We start from the raw sequence: 21,912 nt of genomic DNA on the forward strand, positions 1-21,912 counted from the left end.
CTCCTGTTCTTGTGCTGCATCAATTGTTGACATGTTTCTATTTGTTGTAAGAACTGATTATAATTATTCCAAAAATTAATGTACAGTCCATTTTCAGAGAACTGCTTAATAATTCTATGAAAAACATTGTTAACAATCTCCTATGTTGCCTTTCCTCTAATGGGGTTTATTATAACATGAGTATCATCAGTTAAATACACCGTTTCTGACTGTAAAGAGGAAGGAATTGAAGTGGACCTAAAATTGAACCTCGTGCGACTCCCTTCGTGATTCCTCCTGAATCACGAAAATTTTTTTCTCCTTTCAACATTGTTTTAAGTATTCAACACAATTTTTTTCATTCTGTTTGTTAATTATGATTCAAACATCGCTCTCATCTGTACACACCAATCACAGTTCCTGTCCATTACTGCGGTCGCTCCCATTTGTAGCTCGTAAAAATATGCAACAAACGAATGGTGTACTCGCCTTCTTAGCAGCAGGAACACGGGATGCTTTGTCACTGATGGTCTATCCAACGCTGAGCTACACTAACCAAAACAAACAAAAGCTTGTACGATCCAAGGATCGATAGCAATGGCTGTACAGTACACTATACTCTTATTAAAATAAAAGCTTGTCCCTAGTAGGCACTCGAACATGCATGAAATTGAACAAATAATCTAGTAACTACAAAGGTTTTTGTAAATAAATAAGTCGCTCCTGCTGGAAGTTTGTAAAAATATACAACGGTATACTCGCCTTCTTTGCAGAAGGAACACGAGGTGCTTTGTCACTGATGGTCTATCCGACACTGAGCTACACTAACCAAAACAAACAAAAGCCTGTATGCTACAAGAGTCGGTAGCAATGGCAGTATGGTACGCTACACTGCTATTAAAATAAAAACTTGTGCATAGTAAGCACTCGAAAACGCAAGAAATTACAAAAATAATATAGTAACTACCCAGGTTTCTGTAAATAAATAAGTTTCTCCTGCTGGAAGATCGTAAAAATATACAACGAACGAACGGCGTACTCGCCTTCTTAGCAGCAGGAACATGAGGTGCTCTGTCACTGACAGTCTATTGGTTTTTCAAACATCAAACACACATTATGTTATTTTATATTACAAAGTGAAACTGTACAGCTTTAATAATTACAATTTTTTTTAAATACTGTATATTTATAATTTATGTCTAGAATTAAAGATACAAATTACATTTTTTCCTTCCATAAGATACTGTGAGATTGAATAGTGGCAGTTTTTCATAAGGTAGGCTCTCACAGACTTTCTAAAGCTCTGTAGTTCAGGAAGAGATTTTATATGTCTTGGCAATCTATTACACAGCTTTGTTCCTGCATGATATATACCTTTTTGTCATTATGTGGTGTTACAATGATTAACATGTATGTCACGGTCTGACTTGGTACTGTAATCACAGACACTTTTGTTTGAGGAAAAAAGTTTTCTTTTCTCAGTATACGTTTTTTGACATGCATTACTACTTTCAGTATATAAATTCAGGGAAGCGGTAAGATCTTTAGATCTTTAAAGAAAGGTTAGCATGGTTTTCTACTGCTTACTTGTTTCATTATTACTAGAATTGCCTTTTGTTTTATGAAAACTGTTGTGGCCTAGTGTACATTTGCCCAGAAAATGATACCATACTTCAGTATTGAATGTACACGAGCAAAATATACAGCCCTAACTGTTCCTGCACTAGTATTGTTGTAAAGAATTCTTACTGCATAGCTCATTTTTGCTATTCTTGAATTTAGGGATTTTATGAGTGCTCCATTTAAGATTTTCCTGGATATGAGTCCCAAGAAATTTAGTTTCATTGACAGCACTAATGTTTTGGTTATCTATACATATTATGGTTTGTGCCGCATTTTTATTTTGATCTTTGTGGAAATTCATCAGTACCGTTTTTTGGGGACTAATTATTAGCCTGTTTCTGGTAAACCATTCAGATACTTCTTTTGTTATATCTTTTGCAGATGCAGTAAGATTTTGTTCGTTATTCCCTTCAATCAACAGACTGGTGTCATCTTTGAACAGCACTTGTTCAGAATCCCTACCGTATGATGAGAAATCATTCATGTATTCAAAAAAAAAAAAAAAAAAAGAAAGGGACCTAAAATAAAACCCTGTGGAAAACCATGACCTAGTCCACACAGTTCTTCCATGTACTTAATTTCACTCACTACAGAGTGATATTTCAAATATGACTTAATCCACTGATTTGTCACACCTCTTACAACATACCATTCGAGCTTCCTCATGAGAACAGAATGACCAACCACATCAAAAGCTTTTGTTACTCCAAGAATAAATCTGAGATATTTCTGTGGTTGCCCACTGCATATAAGACATGGTTTATCAGATTGAAAGTGGCTGTTTCAGTTGATTGCTGTGTCCGATACCATGTTGATATCCAGAAATAATATTATTCTTGTCGAAGAATGTAGTTAGTTGTGAAAGGAACACTTTTTCAATAATTTTCGAACACCCTGACACTAGAGACATAGGCCTATAGTTACCCATACATTGCTGACCACCTTTTTTATATAGGGGTATTACTTTTGACATTTTCAGTTACTGTGGGAAGACACCGCATGATAAGGACGAATTGCGTATGTCTAATAAACGAGAGAGTATTTGTATTGCTGTTATTTTTATAATATAATCTGGAATATAATTTCTCTTCAGGGAATTAACGGTATTTAGGAGCTCTGTTGGTCCTATTGGATTGAGGACCATAGATATATTATTTATTTCAATGGATGAAAGTTCTTTCCATGTTGTATTAGGTGGATTTTTCCTTCACTAATTTTTCAGGAACAGTTGGATAATAAGAATTCAAGTTGTTTGCAACTGTCCTATGGTCAGTGACATTCTTGCCTTCGTCTGATATCACACTATTTTTCTGAGTTGTCTTCTTCCATGTAAGATCCTTCACAGCTTTCCACATGAACTTAGTTTTATTGGTTGACTTCATGATATATTTATCATTTTACCTTTTTTATGACGCATTTCAAAACTAGCTTTTTTTTAAATAAGTAAGAATTTCTGGACTGCTGTCAGCTTTGGGCTGCCAAAGAAGTTCCCACATCCTTTTACAAGATACTCTAATGCCTGATGTAATCCAGTGTTTGAATCTATCTGTGCTTCTGGAAATCACTTTCCTTTGTGGAAAAGCTATGTCAAAGTTACACTTGAAAATGTTCAAAAAATTTTCCAATCTTTTCAGTGATAATAGAGGTATCATATACTTCTCTCCAAGATTGTTTGCTGATTAGATACTGGAAGTATTCAATGTTTTTCTGAATATAAATCTTTTTATGGATTAAATTTTCTACATTAGTCGAAATGTGATTTACAGGTACAGTTATTAATTGCGAAAAGTGGTCGCTATAGCCGGTATCAAAGTTTTCTGGTGTACACTTGTCCATGTTTATACAAACCTGATCAAGGAAAATGACACTAGTCTTTGTTACATGTGATGGAGAGCTAACAGTCAGACAAAGATTGTAGGATTTTATAATATTTAAGAACTTTTCACTGTGAGAGCTATCAGAAAGTCAATATTACAATTTCCACACAGTACCACTGTTTTTCCAGTTGTGTTGAGTTTGCCTAAAGCAAGGTCCAGTTCAAAAAAAAAACACTTATAATGCTAACAGGAGATCTATACACATATAAAATAATAGTTTTTCAGGCAGTAACTCAACAGCTGAGATTTCTAAGTCTCTTTAGCAACCAAGTTTCCAAACACAGAGACTATAAATCTACATTTTCTTTTACATATATACTAGATCACCCATGTTTCGATTCCATTCTACGAAGGCAGTTTGCAAGATTAAAATGCAATATTTTTAAGTATTGAAAATACTCATTTTGTAACCAATACCCACAAAAACATAAAACTGAAACATCTTTCCATTCCCTATCGAGACTTTGTTTGTTAATGACTGTACATTCTAGTGTACAGTCTTCTGCATCACATTTGTTGTGATACCGTCTATTCCCCTAAAAAATGTCTTTCGCCCTTTTCATAAGACATCGCATCTTCTCCTCTTTCTTTATGACCCATTTGTCCAAAGTACTTTGGACTGCTTCTATACTATGCCTTTCGTGACTCAAATGAGCTAAATGACAGATTTCTTCAAATAAAAATTGTTTTCCACTGTGATTTAAATGAAGGTCATGGATCTGTCTAAAGTGCTAACATTTATTAAGTTCATATACAGAATTTTTTTGCATACTTCATCTCTTTGTTTACTCTTCCTATTAATTTATTTGCACATGACCAAGTATGTAGGTCATATCTGTGTGGTTTATTTATAACAGCTACATTTGTGTTGCCTAATTTGGGTGGAACACTTTCAAGAACAGTGATGAGGTCACTACCTTTATCTCTGGCAACACCATTTACGCCTGCACAAATTACGACACAGTCTTTTGAGTCATGGTTTTCACACGATTTCACCACTGTTTAGGAAATTTGTGGTAAGGTCTTATAATAATAATAATAATGTCGTGTGACGAGGACTTCCTGTCGGGTAGACCGCTCGCCTGGTGCAAGTCTTTCGATTTGACGCCACTTCGGCGACTTGCGCGTCGATGGGAATGAAATGATGATGATTAGGACAATGGGACCAAACTGTTAAGGTCATCGGTCCCTAAGCTCACGCAATACTTAAGCTAACTTAAACTAATTTACGCTAAGGACAACACACACACACCCATGTCCGAGGGAGGACTCGAATCTCCGACGGTGTTAGCTGCGCGGACCGTACCAAGATGCCCAAGACCATGCGCACCACTGTTTTTGCCACTTCTGCAATGCCTGCTTCTGGTTCGAGAAAGGTATGGACACTTGCGTTAGTCTGTGTATCTGCCACCTTTTCTGCTATCTGACATCAATGATATCAGTAAAAATTAAGATTTTTCACTCTTTTTTGCACGCATGAGGCCTGTCGACTGATTTTTGAATCACATTTCTTTGTTAACGATGTGACACGCGCGAAAAATTTACAGTAGACGGCTGCTGTTGTTTGTAATTGTTATGTGGGCTCATGTTTTTGAGTGACATTGTTTGTAGGATCATGTTTGTCATTATAACTGTTTGGTGCAGTTACTTTTATATTTCCAAGTTTTGTGCTGGTTTCCAGAGTAGTTCTTCCTATGTTTATATCATTGGTAGCCGATATTTGATTGAGGTTCAGTCGATGCTCTGTTTGTTGAGTTTTACAACCAAGATGTTGCAGCTGTTTCTCCAATAAGGCTACAGTCCTTTCAGGTTATTTGATTTCACTGTTCTTTGTAGTTAAAATGAGACGAAAGTCATCGAACTTTTTACATATGGAGGTTACTGAATTTACATTTGCCACAGTTCTTTCACTAGATTTTGATCTTAGAATGATTTCGTTTGCGTTTTTTCCTTTAACTTCAAGGCAGCAACATTTTTCAGGTCGAACAACGATTTTTTTTGCACTGAATACATAAAGACTCACTCTTTCTTTTATGTTTCTCACGGGACTCGATTATCGTGTATCTATTTTTACCGTGATTTTACTTACTTGGTTTAAGATTAAACCTATTATTATGCCACTACGCTAACTTCTGACGTAAGTAAACACCAATTCTACACCTCCGCTGTCTAACAAATCAGAGTAAAACGACGACGGATCCACCTATGGGCTGTTGCCAAACTTCGTAAGCGATGTTGGGGGAAAGCAAGGAAATAGGATGGTTTTAACTTCTTAACTTATGCGTAAGCTGACATGACAGTGTGCAAGTTGGGTGTTTCCAAATGCAAGTTGTCTTACGGAATGATGGTGGGGGTATGCACGTGTAAGAAATTCATGCCTGTGGAAATCTGGCTTAAATGTGAGACCTGAGTTTCTCCTGGCGTATACAACTTTCAAATAATTTCCGGGAATTCAGCCAGGTAACACTTTCAGCGACCGCCGATATTTCGGCGGGAGAACACCCCGCCATTTTCAAGGCAAACTGCAACGGACAGGCGGCGTACATGCAAATTTAATACCTCGGTTCTCGGACCGAAGCAGGAAAGATAACACACACACATCGTTTTACGATGGAGGTGGAAGAGGATGGTTGCCTTCCCTTTCTCGACGTGTTGGTTAGGAGGAAGGATGATGGATCATTGGGACATGCAGTCTACAGGAAACGTACTCACACCGACTTGTACTTACAAGCTAATAGTTGTCGCCATTCGGCTCAGCGTGAAGGGGTACTTCGTACCTTGGTACACAGGGCACATGTCGCTTCTGACGCTGAGACTTTGCCAGCTGAGCTGTCCCATCTTGAAGTTACATTTCGTCAAAATGGTTACAGTGATAGACAGATTGAACGTGCGTTGCGCTATCGACCAACTGTACATCGGGTGATTGATGATAATTCTGAGTCAACACCTAAGTCTACTGCCTTCTTGCCTTACGTAGGAAACACGTCCAATAAGATCGGTCGTATTTTACGGAAATACGACGTGAAATGTGTTTTCCGACCTCCATCTAAAATTAGAGCACTTTTGAGTTCCGTTAAGGATGATCTTGGACTGCGTAAGGCGGGTGTGTATCGTATTCCTTGTAGCTGCGGCATGGCATATATTGGTCAAACTATCAGGACCGTGGAGGACAGATGTACTGAGCATAAACGGCACACACGATTACAGCAGCCAAATAGATCTGCTATTGCCTAACATTGCTTGGATACTGGTCACCCCATGTTATATAATAACACCGAGATATTGGCATGCACGTCCAGCTATTGGGACAGTGTCATTAGGGAGGAAGTTGAGATTAAATTAGCGAGCAACCTCGTTAACAGGGATGGAGATTTCTGTTTAAACTCTGTTTGGAATCCGGCTCTCTCCCGTGTCAAAAAACAGAGGAACAGAGTCAATGCTACCTCACCTGCGAATTCATAGTCTCACTATCGATATGCTCTGACTTTGGTCATCTTTGGTGGCACTAGTGTTCAGTGTGTTTGTGTGTGTTTTATCTTTCCTGCTTCGGTCCGAGAACCGAGGTATTAAATTTGCATGTACGCCGCCTGTCCGTTGCAGTTTGCCTTGAAAATGGCGGGGTGTTCTCCCGCCGAAATATCGGCGGTCGCTGAAAGTGTTACCTGGCTGAATTCCCGGAAGTTATTTGAAAATCTGGCTTAAATAATTACATTACTCGAAAAGCTGATAGCACGTGAAGAACCCTCTCAAGCTGATAAATAATGCACCTAACCATCGACTAAACATGGGAGAAGTAGAGTTACATGACACACGGCTGTGGCACTTTAAACCACACGAAAGAAAACGGGCCAAACACTTCTAGAAAGGTCTTGTTGCTCGTAATAATATTATCTTACACAATCGATCAGTGAACACAGCTGTCGATACAGGTTCGATAATAGCTACCAAAGATATGTTAAAGTTTCGAGGTTTATCTTTCGCGCATTCATTCTGCTGAAGGGAAAAAAAAGTTTGATGCAATTGATTGCCGAAATATGTGTTTATGTGAAGAATTAAGTGCTACCGCAGCAATAAAGTTATGTTGTGAGTTCAACGACAAGAAGACAACTGTACCTTTTGGTTATAATGATGTTGAACATCGTTATAGCATTAGATAATCGATGCCGAAGTAGGCATACCTTACGCAAGTGGCCTTGTAATTTCATATTTTGCAATGGAAGTCAATTTCGGACCATGTGTAGGCCGAAGTACGGTTGAAGACTACAGGAACGAGTAAGTGCTGGGAAAATGTATTTGTTGAATCAAGCTACATCGTAACAGCGAGCGAAATATTTCACTTTTCACGGGTCGTAAAAGTCAAATATGTAAAGTGCTATTTTTTTTTTTTTTCTAGTTGGTGGCAGAATTCATGAAATCTGCAAATAATTGTAGGTTTTGGGAAGTGCAGCATCACTAATGAATTCGTTCGTGGGAAAACTATCGACCATCTCTCGGAAGTATCCTCTTCTTCGTGGGATGGCTTCCTATGCTGTCATTTGGCCAGCATCATCATTGTGTCAGCAGACTATATCGGGCAAGGAACACTACGACTACATGCAGGTGCTTCGATATGGCTTGTTCGGAACTTTATTCGTGGCGCCTACCTTACATACTTGGATGAAACTGGCAGCAGAAATGTGGCCAAGCATGACTGTGAAATCTGCTCTTGCTAAGGTAGTTTTTTTTTTTATTACCTCAGTATAAAACAGTCCCTTTTGTGCCATTACATAACCAGTACTCACAACTAGGTACTAATGAAGTAGGTGTTTTACATAGTTGGGTATTTTATGTGTGGATGTTTGTGTTGAGGCCCATGTTTGTAAGAAATATATTATTCTGAGAAGATTAATTCAGCTGTTGGTACCATGTCATAAGACCTACTTCTGGTAGTTACTCAGAGGCCAAAACATTGAGCGTTTCAAAGTTTTATTTGGAAGTGCCTCAGATTTGGGTTAAAGTGTGGTATTATGGCCTGCCCCCACCCCTGAAGCCTTTTTTTGTGATGCTCTGTTGCACAGCTTGAGGTCTAGGTTATACGAAAAGATGACAATTTGGTCACAAGTTGGCAAAGCCAGCAAATGTAAAAACAGAATATGCGGTTGTGGTGACAAATTGACTGATGCTGAAGCCTTATATATAAGTATGCCCTCTACTGAAAAATACAAGAGTCCAACATGTAACTTGTACCCAGACTTGCAACTAAACTAAACAATCACAATCTGCAAACATAAATTTTCAGAGGAATAAATTACCCCAATTATGTAAGTATAATTGTGATATTCTGTATTAAATGAGTAAATGCATTGTTGCCCCCCCTGAACTGGTATTAGCCTTTAAAAAATCGGGAATCAACTGCGTAAAATACATTGCCTTTATTATTTATTATTATTTCAAATCCCTGTGCAAGCATTAGGAAATAGATTTTCCGCGATTACCCTAAATTGCTTAAGGCAAATGTTAGGACGGTCCTTTGAAAGAGCAAGTTTTACTTCATGCTTAAGCTATCTGAGCTTCCGATCTGTCTCTAATTATCTCATTGTTGACGGGACGTTAAGCGTTAATGTTCCTTCCTTCATATGAGCAAAAGCCGCTTGGAATAGTGTTAAATCGTGAAAGAAAGATGAAATCAAAGGGAAGGTGGCTTTTAGTGAAGTTTGAAAGGCAAGCTGAACTCCAGTTGTCAGATGAACTTGTAGGCCAGATGATAAAGTATTTGGAAAGGAGAAGGAAGTGCGGTGCTTAAATGTGCAAGAGGTTAGATACTGCAGCTTTGTGTCTGGGGCATGCTAGTAATTCCTAGCTGTCATTCCAGAAGAGTCTTTGGCATATTTGTCTGCTACAAGGTCAGTGAGGAGCAATTAGAGCATTTTTTATTACTTTTAAGAGTTACTAGGTTTACGTATAATCAAACTGTCTAAATTTCCACAACACAACTCAGAAAATTGTTGGTAGCTTGGTGCTGTGACAGGTTAGTCTTCTAAAGAAAGTGTCAGTAATTGAGCCTTCAAGACAAAATTTTAATAGGTAGACACAAGTGAGTGGTTCATGGTGTGGGTTCCTGTTGTCATGTCCTAGTTCATGAACCACGGGAAACATATAAGTGGCCAAGTAAGTGGGCCTGACAGTTGGGATACCAGTTACTTTGGAATAAAGCTGGGTATCTCGGACATAATCTGAGTCGTGGTCACCTTTGTGCTCAGGCGACAAAGACTACCAAACCCACCGGTTAGTTCCTCAACCGTTAAGGGGTAAAACTCAATGGGACTCGGGTCAAGTAAGGCTAGCAACCTGCTTCCCTGGTACTTTAAATATGATGCTGGCAACAATCGGAGCAAAATGCCTTGAACCTTTGGAGGTGAGGGAGTCCCACCTCTAATTGACAAAACAGGGACTCATAAGATACGACTCGGCAGACGAATGGTAACGAGATGGGGGAGCTATTAATATCCATGGGGGCTACTCTGGGAAGAAGTTAGAGCTGGCAGAGGCTGCAAGTAAGATGGGGTTGGACATTCTAGCTGTTACTGACATTCGGGTAAGGGGTAAGAAAGAAGAGGAAGTGGGAGATTACAAGGTCTACCTGTCAGGAGTCAAAGCAGGAATAGCACAATGGGGTGTAGGGCTTTACATCAGGAAATAAATGGAACCCAGCGTAGTTGCAATAAGGTATGTAAACGAACGACTGATGTGGATAGATTTGACAGTGTCTAGCAAGAAAATTAGGATAGTGTCAGTATATTCGCACTGTGAAGGGACAGATCAAAATAAGATGGATAGTTTTTATGACACACTCAGTGATGTAGTTGTTAGAGTAAAGGACAAGGACAGTGTTCTGCTCATGGGTGATTTTAATGCCAGGATTGGAAATCGAACAGAAGAGTATGAAAAGGTTATGGGTAAATTTGGAGAGGATATGGAGGCCAACAGGAATGGGAAACAACACTTGGATTTCTGTGCCAGTATGGGCTTAGTAATCACAAACTCCTTTTTTAAACATAAGAACGTTCACCGGTATACTTGGGAAGGCAGGGGAACCAGATCGTTTATTGACTATAAAATAACAGATCAGGAACTCAGGAAGGCTGAGGGACACATGTGTATTCAGGGGATTCTTCGATGACACTGATCTCTATTTAATCTGCAGTGAAATTGGTATTGTGAGGCCAAAAGCTCAGGTCAGGTCCATATGTAGGAGGATAAGAGTGGAGAAACTTCAGGATAAGGAAATCAGGCACAAGTACATAACAGTGATCTCCGAAAGGTACCAGTTAGTTGAATGTAGTCAATTACAGTCATTGGAAAAGGAATGGACAAAGTACAGTGACACAGTACTAGAAGTGGCTAAAGAATGTCTTGGAACAGTAGTGTGTAAAGATAGGATGAAGCAAACAGCTTGGTGGAATGACACAGTCAAGCCAGCCTGTAAAAGGAAAGTAGGCGTATCAAAAATGGCTACATACTAGAACTCAGGTAGACAGAGAAAGTTATATTGAAGAAAGAAACAAAGCCAAACAGATAATTGCAGCATCAAAGAAGAAATCTTTGGAAGACTTTGGAAACAGGTTGGAGACTTTTGGTCAAGCTGCTGGAAAATCATTCTGGACTGTAATTAGCAGTCTTTGAAAGGGAGACAAAAAGGAAATGACAAGTATTTTGGACAGGTCAGGAAAACTGCTGGTGAATCCTGTTGATGCCTTGGGCAAATGGAGGGAATATTGTGAAGAGTTGCTCAATGTAGGTGAAAATACAATCAGTAATGTTTCAGATTTTGATGTACAATGGGATAGGAATGATGATGGAAATTGGATCACATTTGAGGAAGTGGAGATTGGTCAATAGATTGCAGTGCAGTAAAGCGGCTGGGGTGGATGAAATTAAGTCAGAACTCATGAAATACAGTGGAATGTCAGGTCTTAAATGGCTACACAGGATAATTGAAATGGCGCCATCAGACTGGACGAAAGCAGTAAGAAAACAACTACAGAGGTATCTCTTTAATGAGCGTTGTGGGTAAAATTTTCTCAGATATTGTTGAAAGGAAAGTGTGAGTATTAGATGGGGGAAATCAGTGTGGGTTTAGGCCTCTTAGAGATTGTCAGGACCAGATCTTTAGCTAACGGCAAATAATGGAGAAGTGTTATGAGTGGAACAGGGAATTGTATCTATGCTTTATAGATCTAGAAAAGGCATATGACCGGACTCCTAGGAGGAAGTTATTGTCTGCTCTACAAGATTATGGAATAGGAGGCAAACTTTTGCAAGCAATTAAAGGTCTTTACATAGATAGGCAGGCAGCAGTTAGAGTTGACGGTAAATTGAGTTCATGGTTCAGAGTAGGTTCAGGGGTAAGGCAAGGCTACAACATGTCTCCACTGTTGTTCATGTTATTTATGAATCGTGTTGAAAACAATAGACTGACTGGGTGAGATTAAGATATGTGAACACAAAATAAGCAGTCTCGCGTATGCGGATGACTTAGTTGTGATGGCAGATTCGATTGAAAGTTTGCAAATTAATATTTCAGAGCTAGATCAGAAATGTAATGACTATGGTATGAAGATTAGCATCTCCAAAACAAAAGTAATGTCAGTGGGAAAGAGATATAAACGGATTGAGTGACAAATAGGAGGAACAAAGTTAGGACAGGTGGACGGTTTCAAGTACTTAGGATGCATATTCTCACAGGATGGCAACATAGTGAAAGAACTGGAAGCGAGGTGTAGCAAAGCTAATGCAGTGAGCGCTCATCTACGATCTACTCTCTTCTGCAAGAAGGAAGTCAGTACCAAGACTAAGTTATCTGTGCACCGTTCAATCTTTCGACCAACTTTGTTGTATGGGAGCGAAAGCTGGGTTGATTCAGGTTACCTTATCAATAAGGTTGAGGTTACGGATATGAAAGTAGCTAGGATGATTGCAGGTACTAGTAGATGGGAACAATGGCAGGAGGGTGTCCACAATGAGGAAATCAAAGAAAAACTGGGAATGAACTCTATAGATGTAGCAGTCAGGGCGAACAGGCTTAGATGGTGGGGTCATGTTACAAGCATGGGAGAAGCAAAGGTTACCCAAGAGACTCATGGGTTCAGCAGTAGAGGGTAGGAGGAGCCGGGAAAGACCAAGGAGAAGGTACCTGTATTCGGTTAAGAATGATTTTGAAGTAATAGGCTTAACATCAGAAAAGGCACCAATGTTAGCACTGAATAGGGGATCATGGAGGAATTTTATAAGGGGAACTATGCTCCAGGCTGAAAGCTGAAAGGCATAATCAGTCTTAAATGATGATGGTGATGATGAGACACAAGTGATCACTTTTACTGAATGAACTAGTGGGTCAGTCCATATCAAATCAAACCAAGTTTGGTTAATTTTTGGACCTTGTTGTAATAACATTTTGCTCATAAAATTCTACCCGTGACCAATAAATATGAACTACATATGTTTTAATTGCTGTTACTTTGATTTGACAGTCCTCCTTTTGGGTTAAGTAACAGGTTTTGGCATTACAGTGATGTTCGATTCCACCCATCTCCTTTGAGCCAGGATATCATCAAGATGGGGGACACCTCTGCTTCACAATATGGCAAGTATAACATCACTGTAGACAAGCGTGAGTATGTTTCACTCCTGCAATGAAACAAAGCTAACCGGACAACCATGGGAAGTAGGGTTTTAGGGCGGGAACGATTTAAATATATGACAATACAAAAAACAGCACCATCGGAAAACAAATGTTATCCAAAAACATGAAACCCATAGGAATCTTACATTTCACTTGACCTATACAGTTCAAATGAAGTCCCCCCCTCCCCCCCCCCCAAAAAAAAAGAAAAGAAAGAAAGAAAGAAAGAAAAAGGAATACACATCCAGCTCCAAAACACTGTATCATAAAATTCCCTTCACCTATATAGGTCAAAAGAGGACAATGATCCCAAAAGCCAACACAAAAATCCAAAACGCCAAGATTTACATGATTAAAATTAAAATACAAACAAAAAAAACTATACACCAAAACAAACAAACCATACATGATGCATTTGCTAGCCTCAATCACCGCCAAATAGAGCTAGGTTCGTCAGACACCCCTTCTATGCCCCTGAAGTGGTCTTACACACACACACACACACACACACACACACACACACACACACACACACACACACACACACACACACACACACACAATGAGAAAGAGAGAGAGCACGGCAAAATTCTCCAAATAATTGCAACCCACTCAATATGACTCATGAACACAACACCCACTAAGAAAAAGACCAAACAAAAAATAAAACCATTCAAAACAAGTTCTCAAAAAACAAAACAACTCTCAAATATGACAGGATGAATGATAATAAAAATAATACACAAGGAAGACAATCTCCCTGATTACATAGATCTCTAACAAGGTCCCCCATCAGGTAGATCACCAAATATTGTCTCAGTGACACCACCACGCAGTAGGCCCTGGTCGGAGAAACCATCATTCTAGTGAGCTTCATATGCTCACTACACGACACCTCATGTAGTTAGCAGTCAATCCAAAACGGCGTAAAAACCTTATCATCCTATAAAAACACACAACACTAATCATAATTAACAAACCCTCATGTGCTCCACCAAAACAATAAATCGACATAACTCCCTGGTGACAAGGCAGATTCTTCGAATCAGCTTCACACAATCATTACACAAAGTCAAATGACCAAATACTACACATAAAACAAACAACTTGAAAATGAACACCCACCACAAGAGCGTGCGATGAAATACAGCAACACGCCATATACAAACACGACCTGACTCAAAAACACAGCACCATGATGACGTCACACAACACACTTATGTTGTGAGTCAAAGCAGACAGGTGGGATCAAACGCTTCCCTTAATATGGACGTTTCTCGTGTTGACTACTGTAGCATTTGAAATGGCCATTGTAGGATGAAACTGATTGTGATGATATCATAAAATGTGATTGTGTCTAACATAATCAGAGCAACATGAGTTCACGAGAAAAATTGGATTTCTGTTTATGGTGTGTATTCTGTAGGCTTTGTAAACCTGTGCTAATATTTTGTTCATTATAACATATACAAGATACAATTCTATCACATTTTCCCTATTTAATGTATTCAGATTGTTTAATCTATTGATGTATCTGCTATCTCTTATAGAACTTATTTTTTATAATTAAAAAGAAAGATGATGAGACTTACCAAACAAAAGCGCTGGCAGGTCGATAGACACACAAACAAACACAAACACACACAAAAATCTAGCTTTCGCAACCAACGGTTGCCTCGTCAGGAAAGAGGGAAGGAGAAGGGAAGACAAAAGGATATGGGTTTTAAGGGAGAGGGTAAGGAGTCATTCCAATCCCGGGATTGAAATGACTCCTTACCCTCTCCCTTAAAACCCATATCCTTTTGTCTTCCCTTCTCCTTCCCTCTTTCCTGACGAGGCAACCGTTGGTTGCGAAAGCTAGATTTTTGTGTGTTTGTTTGTGTGTCTATCGACCTGCCAGCGCTTTTGTTTGGTAAGTCTCATCATCTTTCTTTTTAATTATATTTTTCCCACGTGGAATGTTTCCCTCTATTATATTCATACCAGAACTTATTTTTTTATATAAAATACTTTGTAGTTTGTGTAAAGGTGAACAATATTAATAAAATTGTAGTCTTGGTGTCTGCAGCTGTTGCAACACATTCCAATGTAGGTAACAACTTGCATGTTGAATGATGGGAACTGAATAAGGCGATTTGTGAATGGTTGTTGGTAGCCAGTCAGAGTGCCCATTCAGAGTTTCCTATGCTTCACAAATAAAGTTACCTGCAATTTGCTGTAGGAAAGTTCTTGCAGAATGTAAATACTTTTGGGTTAAAGGAGTTCTCTCATGGAAAAATGAAAGCATTGAGTTGTTGATAGACACAAACAAAAGAAATAAAACTTTATTTTGTTTTAATAGGTTAAAATTTAACATAATTGGAGATTTCAGCAAAATTGGAAATAAGACCAACAAGTTGGTTGTTGCAATGACAAATATATATCAAGTACTGAGACTTGTTAACCTCATAAACTTACAAGGTAACTGTCACAGTCCAGTCTAGCCTAGGCCTCGCGCTGCACTGCAGATCAGTCTGTCAGCACATCTAGTTTTCTTCCATTCATACAGAAAACAAATGTGATCAGTTGGCTACCATATGCTATCACCCATTGACTAAGAACAATGTCAACGAATTACCAACATCAGCATGCAATGCAAGAGACAGGAATGCTGTAAGTGCACTCAAGCCAGTTTGATTTCATGTATACATACTTCTTGTCTACAGTTTAATGTTGTATATAGCCATAAAATATTATGTATACACTTAGAATCACTTGTTGTATAATGTTTTTCTTTTCTGAAAGAGAGGGGTTGCTGGAGACTGAAGTGGCAGTGGAAATGATACTTTCCAGTTACTACAGTAGCATCTAGTGGAAATTTAAAATATTTAACTGCCCCAAGACTGTCAGTAATATTGAAAGTTTCACAGTGTATTGTGCAGTATGTTGATGAATCTAGTAAAATTAGATTGTATTTTGCAAACAGCTTAAGAGTGTATAACCTCTGCCCAATATTGTATATCTTTGTCAGTCGGTCTCATATGGTAAACTGTTGATTTTGCATGATGCATTGTGAAGGGAAATGGCTTTGAAATCAGCAGAATACACCTTCATTTAAGAGTTGTTGGAACCATAGAGGGGTTTTCCAGCCCTATGGTTTATCAAATGAAATGAGTATAGCAACTGGCAAAAGAAAACAAATCAGTACAAAAAGTTATCAAAATATAGAGAAATATACGCAGAAGCAGGTAAGCTTTAATTAGTAAAGAAATGAAATTCATTCTGGACAAATTATAGGAAAGTGCTGGAAAGAATTAAGAATGCGTCAATAAGCAGAGCTGCTGCTGAAAAGTTACTTGTGACAACACTTTCATACTTCGATGCCTTGAAGGACACACAAATTTTTATCGGAAATTAAATAAAAAATGTGTGCATTTGGTTTTAAAATTGGATCCAAATAAGTATTGTGTAGATTTAATGACAATTATAGATGTAACCATTTCCAATAGTAAATCAAATGAGTGAATATCCATTCTCAGAAAGTTCCAATAATCATTTGGCTCTCTTAATCCCTGAGTCACATAGTAAATTTTTATGTGCCAATCTTTCTCTCATCTTATATCTTTTCTTCATCCATCTATGCTTCTTTTCCTGATGAGCACAAAACCAGCCCAAGAGCCAAATAACAGCTAGTGGCTGTATCCTCGCATGTTTTGCACATTTTAGGTTTGACACCAATATTGTGAATATTGATGTGCTGTCTGGAGCCAACAATCAATATATTGCCTAATATTACGGCTAGTCTAGTGTTCGTATTAGTCTTAGTACGACCCCTTCCTCACCTTGAGCAATGTGAAAGTTAGCCATAATTTATTAATGAGAAATACAGAACTGTAATTTTGTGATGTGATGGTTAAATACTCGGCGAATTCATACATGTTTAAAATTTTATGGCTGAAGTGATAAGAAAAGCTCTTTCAGAAAAATCATTCAGGATCTGATACAGGAACTGAATGCTCTTATGTTTATTATAAGAATAACATCGACACTCCCTGTCACTGAGATGGGAAACTTGTTTACTTTGCACATTTTTATTCAGATATGTTGACCAATAAAACAACCTGTCAGCTTTGACTAGTGGTGCTACCAATCAACGTGACAATATCGTAGAATCACACTATTGTACCTACAAAAGTTTTGGGGACCGCAACAGGAACACAGGGCTTTTGGGTAGGGATTTTCTTGTTGTTGATACTTTAAAAAACATCAAAAACTTTGAAATAGCCTACAAAATTCAGAAAACAAGGGTTTTCACTGGTATCATAAATATACCTACAGAATGTGCAGTGTGCATATGAAAATACTTTCTGGCACATTTATAGGCAGACCACTCGAACACACAACAAACTCTCATTCCACCCTATGTAGACTTATAGCTGTCTACAGATAAGGGTTACTACAACCTCTATTTAGTCACAGTAGTGGCATCACTGGTCAAAGCAGAACAACTGTATCATCTTTTCACACTTATGTCCAGTGGTAGCATAGGGTGGGAAAACCATTGTGCATTCACAAGTAATAATTTTAGATCAAAAAAGGGCAATGTTAGTCTGTAATTTAGCACAGCCCATTTTTTCAAACATCTCTGAATTATCTCCCTGCCATCCCTACAGATATGGTCCCTCGTGGGCTTTGTGGCTGACAAAGACCCATTCAAAAGGAACTGCTACATTAATTCATTGTGGGACAAACAGTTTGCACTTGCAACATTCACATCCTCTGCCTGATGTATATCTGTGTGCACACAAGAGCGAGTCATCAGAGTAATAAATTCCCATTATATTCTACTATTTACTCAAGAGCACTGAGTTTGCCCCTAAAGTGAATGATGCTGGTGAAAGTTATTGTATATACAAACAGCGACACATATTACTGACTTGACACTAAATATCTTGCTTTCTTTTTCACAGGCAGTAGTTGAACAGTTTTCTTATGGACCTGCAGCTTGTATTTGTTTCTTCTATGGTATGAGCCTTCTTGAAGGAAAATCAATGAAAGAAGCTGCATTTGAAGTTCAAACAAAATTTGTTCCAACATACAAGGTAAATTTCCAACAAAATGGTTTCACATTTGAGTTTCTATTGTTACTAACTGATTAAGAGGGATTGTTTTTCTGCAGATGCCAAAAAGAACACATATTGAAAGACAATGCTACACAGAATGACATGCTTCCTTTTTCTGCGTGCTTCATTTTAGTCTTCCCCTCCCCATATTGGTTACTGCAATTGAAGTACCACGAATTAATCGGCTAAAAGACTTTGTGTCAGGTTAGTTTTTCTGAAACCGATGGGAAACATCTGAAATAAATTTATTCATGATCTTTACATCACATACCATATTTGAATAGGAAGTATATCAGCTATGAATAACACATCTTGCACTATCATTAAGACATTACTGAAAACTCACACCATCTGCACTTGATGTGAGATCCCTAATTTCCATCCTGTTAAAGAATAACTATAGAATGACATTAGGAAGTCATGGGTAGAGTACAAAATACAAACAATGACAGGAGTCATTGTTACAAACCACACCCAGTATAGTTGTGGCTTTAAACAGTATATTATCTCATCGACAAAATTTAACTCATGACTCAGCTTTTGGACAATGTCCTTCCTAGAGGCTTAAACACAGTGATAGCACTGTGCTGCAACCTCTGCTCAGTTGTCATGTGAGGTATCCATTAATCAGCTGGCTGCCACCAAACTGACCTAGAGCAAAGTTCACTTCCCACACCACAAAATGCTCTACTTTAATGGTTGTTTCACATCCTGTGTAATCTGAATCCTCCCACCATCAAACAGCAAGTTCTCATTTGAGCAATTAAAGGAAACTGTTCTTACAACACACATTTATAGCCCACAGCTCCCTGGCTACTAGCTTCTGCCCTCCACATACTCCACAATTGACTCTAGGTCATTTGATCTATTCACTGTTTTCTCTGCACCTTTCCTTTTCCTCTCTTTAACCATACTTGCTCCTCCTCTATCATACTATTACGTTTGTGTACCACACTCGATTTTGTTGGGCGCTAATGACCATAGAAGTTTTGCGCCCTAAAACCACAAACCAAAAAAAAAAAAAAAAAAACACTCGATTTTGCCTTCTGCAAAAGAGCCCTCACCTGTGCCACTTGCTATACTGTCACCTCCTTTTTGCTTCCCTCCATAGCTATCACTCACACCCCCCTTCATTATTCATCTCACCCAACACAAGCCTAGTCTGTTATGCCTCAGATTTCTCCATGTGACATTAATGAAAGTACATAAAGTAAACAAACATTCTGACAGCAACATTAGCACACACAGAACAAAACTTAAACTACAGAATTGCAAATTTGTCATCTGTATTTAAGTTCTTTGTGGTCTACTGGTAATAGAAGTTTGAATTCTGTAGTGCACTGACTTGAATGAATGTTCATTTTTTTTATTAGTTACTATTTTCAAGAAACTGAACAATAGTTTCAGTGAACTTTTCAGTTACCAGTCCTTAAGCAGAGCAGCTTCAAGTAGAGGATGTTGTGACTCTGGTTGGTGTGATAATTACTGCATCATAAGCAAAGAGAGTTATTTATGAATTATAATCATGCAGTGGAACTTATTTCTGTATAACAGAATTAGCAGTGAACTCAGTTTCAATCTTAATGGAACAGTGGCTGTAATTTTTACTCAGTCACTGTAGTACTGTTTTGAACAAGTCTTTGCTCACCATGAAAACCTCCTCCTTAATAACTGCATGTGAAGTAAACATATTACTAATTAAACCACATTATGACATAGAATTTAATGTCATTGAAGCATCATATTGTGTGTTCGGTGAATTGATACATGGTATTTTCTGTGAAAAAGTGTTTTGGAACCTGACTTGGCCCTTACGACAAAATCTGTTAGAAGCTTCGACATTGAATGTTCCTTTTAGTAGACTAATTGGCATGTTTTTCAGCATATGTAGATTAGAGTGCCTTTTCTCTATAGTCATATGTGCATAATTCATTTGTCAGTATTTTTATTTCTGTTCAATAAACAAAAAATATATTATTATTGAATTTTCCTCGAGACATTATAGGGAAAAATATATTATGTCATGATTACAGTATGGAGTTCTCATCTGGCCTGTTGCTGCAACCGTCAACTATACGTTTGTGCCTGAAAGAAACAGAGTTCCTTTCATAAGTTTATGCAGTTTTCTTTGGACCAACTTCTTGGCATTCATGAAAGAATTGGAAGCAAAACGTCTTCTTCAACTGAAAACACCACTATAATGTTTTCTAGCCACAACAAAATAGTATTTATAATTATTATCAGCTTGTAATATATGTGTATGAAACATTCCTGATAAATTTCTCATAAAACAAAAATAACATTGCAAGAGATTGCTGTTATATTGTTTTACCAGATAAAAAATTTCCAAATGGTGACAGGTAATTCTCTTTTTTTAACATCACTCAAAATACAAATAGCTAGTGATAGCTATTGTTTGTTTCTGTATGATGGAATTCATAAGCAGTTACATGTATGTTAGTAAGAAGAAAACTAAAATCGTGTGTATTTATTGGGGAAAAATTTACCTGAAGTTGGCTCTAATAATTTTTGAACTTAGTAAATAGTTGTTTAAAACCCTAATTGTTAAATCCAGCAATATGTAGTGGTGACAACAGAATTATGTTCAGATATCTGATATTACTGTATTATTAATTTTATTACCAATTGTGTGTGTGTGTGTGTGTGTGTGTGTGTGTGTGTGTGTGTGTGTGTGTGTGTGTGTGTGTGCGTGTGCGTGCGCGCGCGTGTGTGCGTGTGCGTGCATGTGTTTAATATCATGATTTAGAAATAAATCTGTAGCCACTACCTATATTTTAACAACATGGATTGTTGTCCTTTGGTATCAGTTTCATGTAGCACAGTCAATATGTTGTTTACAACTTGAATGAAGTCATACTGTTCCTTGCAATGCTGATATTGCCTGTTTTGAAGTATTCAAAGAAATCTCATTGAATAAGTGTCACCAGTATTAAAAATTTTTGACATACATTAGCACAAATACATTTGTTGATTACAGTGACTGTAATTATTTTATTATTATTAGCCATTAACTGCTATTTCCATCACTTCTACAATTACTGTAAATATATTCCCGTGATAACAGATTCTGCTGACAAATTTTGAGTGTATCATAACGGCACATTGCTGCAATAAGACTATTCATGGTTGCAGCAGGAAGCTCACCCAAGGATGACAACTGGAGAGACACATGTGTAGGGTAATACTTTCACACCTACAGCATTCAGTAAGCCACGTGTCATCTATTTTGTGCCAGTAGTTTAACAACTTTGGAAGATCAGTTGTAACAGAGTTCAATTTAGTGACCCAAGGTGGCAGAGGCAGGGAGTGCCACCAGCTTTCTGGAACTATAGGCTTGTATGTGCTTCAGCAGCTTCTTCATTGTGCAGTTTTGGAATGCCCTATATCACAGGTATTTTAACCATCCAGGTAGTGAGAATGGTTTAAAAACTCGGGTTCAAAGAAGGGGTGTATAGCTATTGGGTTATAAGTCTTAAATGGACAACCTATGGGGAACTTGCCACACAACAGTTGTATAAGGCTTGTATAGATAAGTAGGGCTCTGTCAGGATTAAGCATTATATTTCCAGCTGCTCATGGAAACACCGTGACATCCAATTCAACATGCTGAATAGGAGGGCTGTACTGTTTGGGACAGGTAACACCCGCT

General features: G+C 38.1%; 1 protein-coding gene across 2 annotated transcripts; it reads left to right on the plus strand.

The window, feature by feature from the left end:
- Positions 1-7,446: 7,446 nt before the first annotated feature.
- On the plus strand, positions 7,447-21,243 carry LOC126188984 (mpv17-like protein). Of its 2 annotated transcripts, none has more exons than XM_049930787.1 (4): positions 7,447-7,751; positions 7,911-8,192; positions 18,090-18,221; positions 20,276-21,243. In XM_049930787.1, exons 2-4 carry the CDS (start codon positions 7,935-7,937, stop codon positions 20,441-20,443), a joined length of 558 nt encoding a protein of 185 aa, XP_049786744.1. In that variant the 5' UTR covers positions 7,447-7,751; positions 7,911-7,934; the 3' UTR covers positions 20,444-21,243. The 2 variants fall into 2 exon arrangements, with proteins under 2 accessions (XP_049786744.1, XP_049786736.1); XM_049930779.1 differs by having other exon boundaries at positions 7,450-7,751; positions 7,873-8,192.
- The last annotated feature ends 669 nt before the right edge of the window (positions 21,244-21,912 follow it).

The sequence above is a fragment of the Schistocerca cancellata genome, chromosome 1, assembly GCF_023864275.1.
Source record: "Schistocerca cancellata isolate TAMUIC-IGC-003103 chromosome 1, iqSchCanc2.1, whole genome shotgun sequence".
NCBI classification, from domain to species: Eukaryota; Metazoa; Arthropoda; class Insecta; order Orthoptera; family Acrididae; genus Schistocerca; species Schistocerca cancellata.